The sequence below is a fragment of the Theobroma umbraticum genome, unplaced genomic scaffold (assembly GCF_002168275.2).
Source record: "Theobroma umbraticum cultivar Fairchild unplaced genomic scaffold, ASM216827v3 scaffold_228.0, whole genome shotgun sequence".
Taxonomy (NCBI): domain Eukaryota; kingdom Viridiplantae; phylum Streptophyta; class Magnoliopsida; order Malvales; family Malvaceae; genus Theobroma; species Theobroma umbraticum.
The window spans coordinates 10,085-13,000 of record NW_018397274.1 but is presented as its reverse complement, the minus strand read 5'-3'; the positions used below and the strand labels follow the sequence as shown (position 1 = coordinate 13,000).

The 2,916-nt window shown below is 34.6% G+C and overlaps 1 protein-coding gene across 1 annotated transcript in view; it reads right to left on the bottom strand.

Moving 5' to 3' along the window:
• Window positions 1–2,916, bottom strand: part of SEC10 (exocyst complex component sec10) — a 9,747-nt gene that overhangs the window by 3,826 nt on the left and 3,005 nt on the right. Inside the window, exons 12-17 of the mRNA XM_021442537.2 lie at window positions 2,754–2,844; window positions 1,227–1,312; window positions 965–1,138; window positions 459–512; window positions 257–385; window positions 71–163 (exon numbers count right to left, since the gene is read on the bottom strand). Of these exons, the coding sequence (XP_021298212.1) occupies window positions 71–163; window positions 257–385; window positions 459–512; window positions 965–1,138; window positions 1,227–1,312; window positions 2,754–2,844 (627 nt within the window). The remainder of the gene's footprint in view (window positions 1–70; window positions 164–256; window positions 386–458; window positions 513–964; window positions 1,139–1,226; window positions 1,313–2,753; window positions 2,845–2,916) is intronic.

The window sequence follows — 2,916 nt, the reverse complement described above, 5'->3', positions numbered from 1 at the left end:
ATCTTCATAATACCATAACATTCTTTCACCTCTAACTTTACTATAAGAACAACAATGAAACCCAACATACCTGCTGAACTATGGCCACACTGCTGCCACAACGTTGTACAGCAACCATGAATGATCTGAAACTGCTTTCACCAGCAGCAGCAGCAGCTTCTGCCTGTATACGAGGTAATTAACCACCTTATTTCCATTATTTTTTGGTTAAATTGAAACATAGAATGCACAAAATAAAACATAATCAGGCATTTACCGCAGAAGCAGCTGCAGCAGCCACCCTTCTACTAACACTTGTTCCTAGTACAAACCTTTCCCTCAAGGCCGCAGCTTCAGTCAGGTTATCTCTAGCCCGTTCAAGTCCATCTGTTATATACTGGCTGACCTGAAACATTTTGACTAATTAAGTATCCATGAAAGAAATCCAGACAATATACAAGTTTAATCAACCAACTTACTTGGTCCACTAGGCAAGTAAACACCGCTTTTACATTCGCTGCAAGTGTAGCAGGCTGTCCAAGACATAGTGCAAGTCCTTAGTAATTGATCACATTTTATGCCATAATATGTGCATTCTTTTAGTCTACCCATCCTTTGCTTCTTTTTACTGCTGTTGCTAACATTCTGCTTCAAATGCATGCTTAAGTTTTATATATGAATCATGTTACTTTAGCTATAACTTATTTGTCATACACCAATAATCAGCAGTTAAGGCCTCTGCATTGCAATATTTCAGAACTTTTGAAAAAACAAATTAGCTCAATCACACATCTTCGGAAAGATGGTAACCCACTGGAAGGCCGAAATTTAGACAATTTTCAGAACAGTACAGGTAATAATTAATGGAAAATTTCAAAGGCTCGATTTTTTTCTCAACCCAGTATTTTCTACAATGTCTCTTGACTTGCTCAAAAATTGTACACAAGTAACACAGCATAGCATCAATTGGCAGGAAAATTATCACCTGAGAAGAAAACAAAGTGCATCTAGATATTGCTTCTTCATTCCACCGTACAAACTCTGTCACTACTGCAACAGATATCGGCTGATGAGAAGAAGCCACTGAAGCCCCTTTAGAGCGTCCTATTGTTCCACTTGACTCAGAAACTTTCTGGCTTTCAGCACGCAGTTCTTCCAACTGCAAAGTATCACAGATGTTACAAGCAGCAACAATGAAGCAAATCGATGATTGAAACTTTGAGGAAAAGGTAAAGCAATTTGCAAACCTTTGCTTGATATAGTTGTCTGAGAGATGCTTGCTCATGTTCAGGATATTCATCCTTGTGAACAGAAAACAGAGACTCTGTGAGACCTGTAACAACAATGTAATTTTGTGATTAAGGCATAAAAGGTGAATAAATTATTCAAAAGCAATTTTGTTTGAGTCCACTTAACACTGCTTTACAGTAACTAACAGTTAGAATTTTTCCACTACAATCTATAATATTAAAATATATCTCGATGGTCATATTTTCTGATAAATTTAACAAAATAGTTGCTTATCAAGATAAAAAAAAATTCATAAGATAGAATCAGATATTCCAAACTCTACAACATAGATCAAGTCCAAAACAGGCTTCGTGAGTTAGGGCAATCTCATGTCACATCATTTCTAATTGAAATGCAATATTGTAGTTTTGATTTAATTTTTCCAATTCATCCAACACAACCATCATTCATCACCTCTGACTATTTTTTCTTTAATGCCATCAGCAATTCAATGATCGTATTCAACCATCTACTACAATAAATTAACTAAATCCGATTTGAATAAGTATTGACAGAGGTAAAGGAAAGAAATAGCATCCTCTTTAACCCCTATAGCTTAGAAAAATGTCTAATGTAGTACCTGTACTAAAAAAGTTGTTCAACGTGATACCCAAACTTAATTCCATATATCAATCTACCCCCGTCTGTGACACCTTTAACAAACCCCATTAATTTTGTTTCGGACCAATCGAAATGCAACATGTGCCAAGAAAAATGCCATATCACTCAATGGAACCATTCCAACTTGCACCAGTGGCTACCACAGGGCACACACATGGCAACCACTTCATAAAATTATTGAATTACCTATGTGAAAGGTTAAAAAGAACAAAAATTGAAAAAGAGAAACTTCTAGGTTTTAAAAGATAAAAGAAACAAAAAAAAATTAAAAAAATATATTTTTATTTTTTAAAAAAAATTAAAAAGTTTCTTTTCCTTTGTTTTTTTCTGTCCTTTTCTCTCCTAACCCCCAATCCTATGGTTGAATCAAGCCAACAGTCTACCGTAGTAGACCAACCAAAGCAAATCACCATTCAATTGTCCAAATCCAATTGGTTAATGGTCAAATTTGGCTTAAAACAAGGTCAGAAGAGAGAAAGGAAAGAGTGGAGAGAGAAGGATAGGAAAAAGAAAAAAAGATTCTTATTTTTCAAAGAACATAAATTCATTTTTTTATATTTTAAAAAACAAAATTTAATAAAAAAAATTTTTTACCACGTGTGTCATGAATTATTAAGTGACATGGCATTTATTTGGCCATGTAACACATTTTGATTGGCCTATAGACATGTAGAGTTTCTTATCGGAGTTAGACATTGAGGCTCATTGATAGACATAATAAAAGTTAGGCACCACATTGAATTTTCTTTTCTAATGCATGCACCATATTACACATTTTCCTAAACTATAGGGCCTAAATGTGACATTATCCCATTAAGAGAACTACAATGGGCTTTGCAAAGGAGCTATTCTCATATTGTTACCTTCAACATCCAAATCACCACATCCAACAGCTCTTAGATCTCTAGCAAGTTCCTGGGTCTTCTCATATGCTACAGCTAGCATTCTCAGATACTGAAGCCTCAAGTGAAATACAAGTAAAGTCATTATTTGTCACTTATAATTTTTAGATAAGGAAAAATGAAT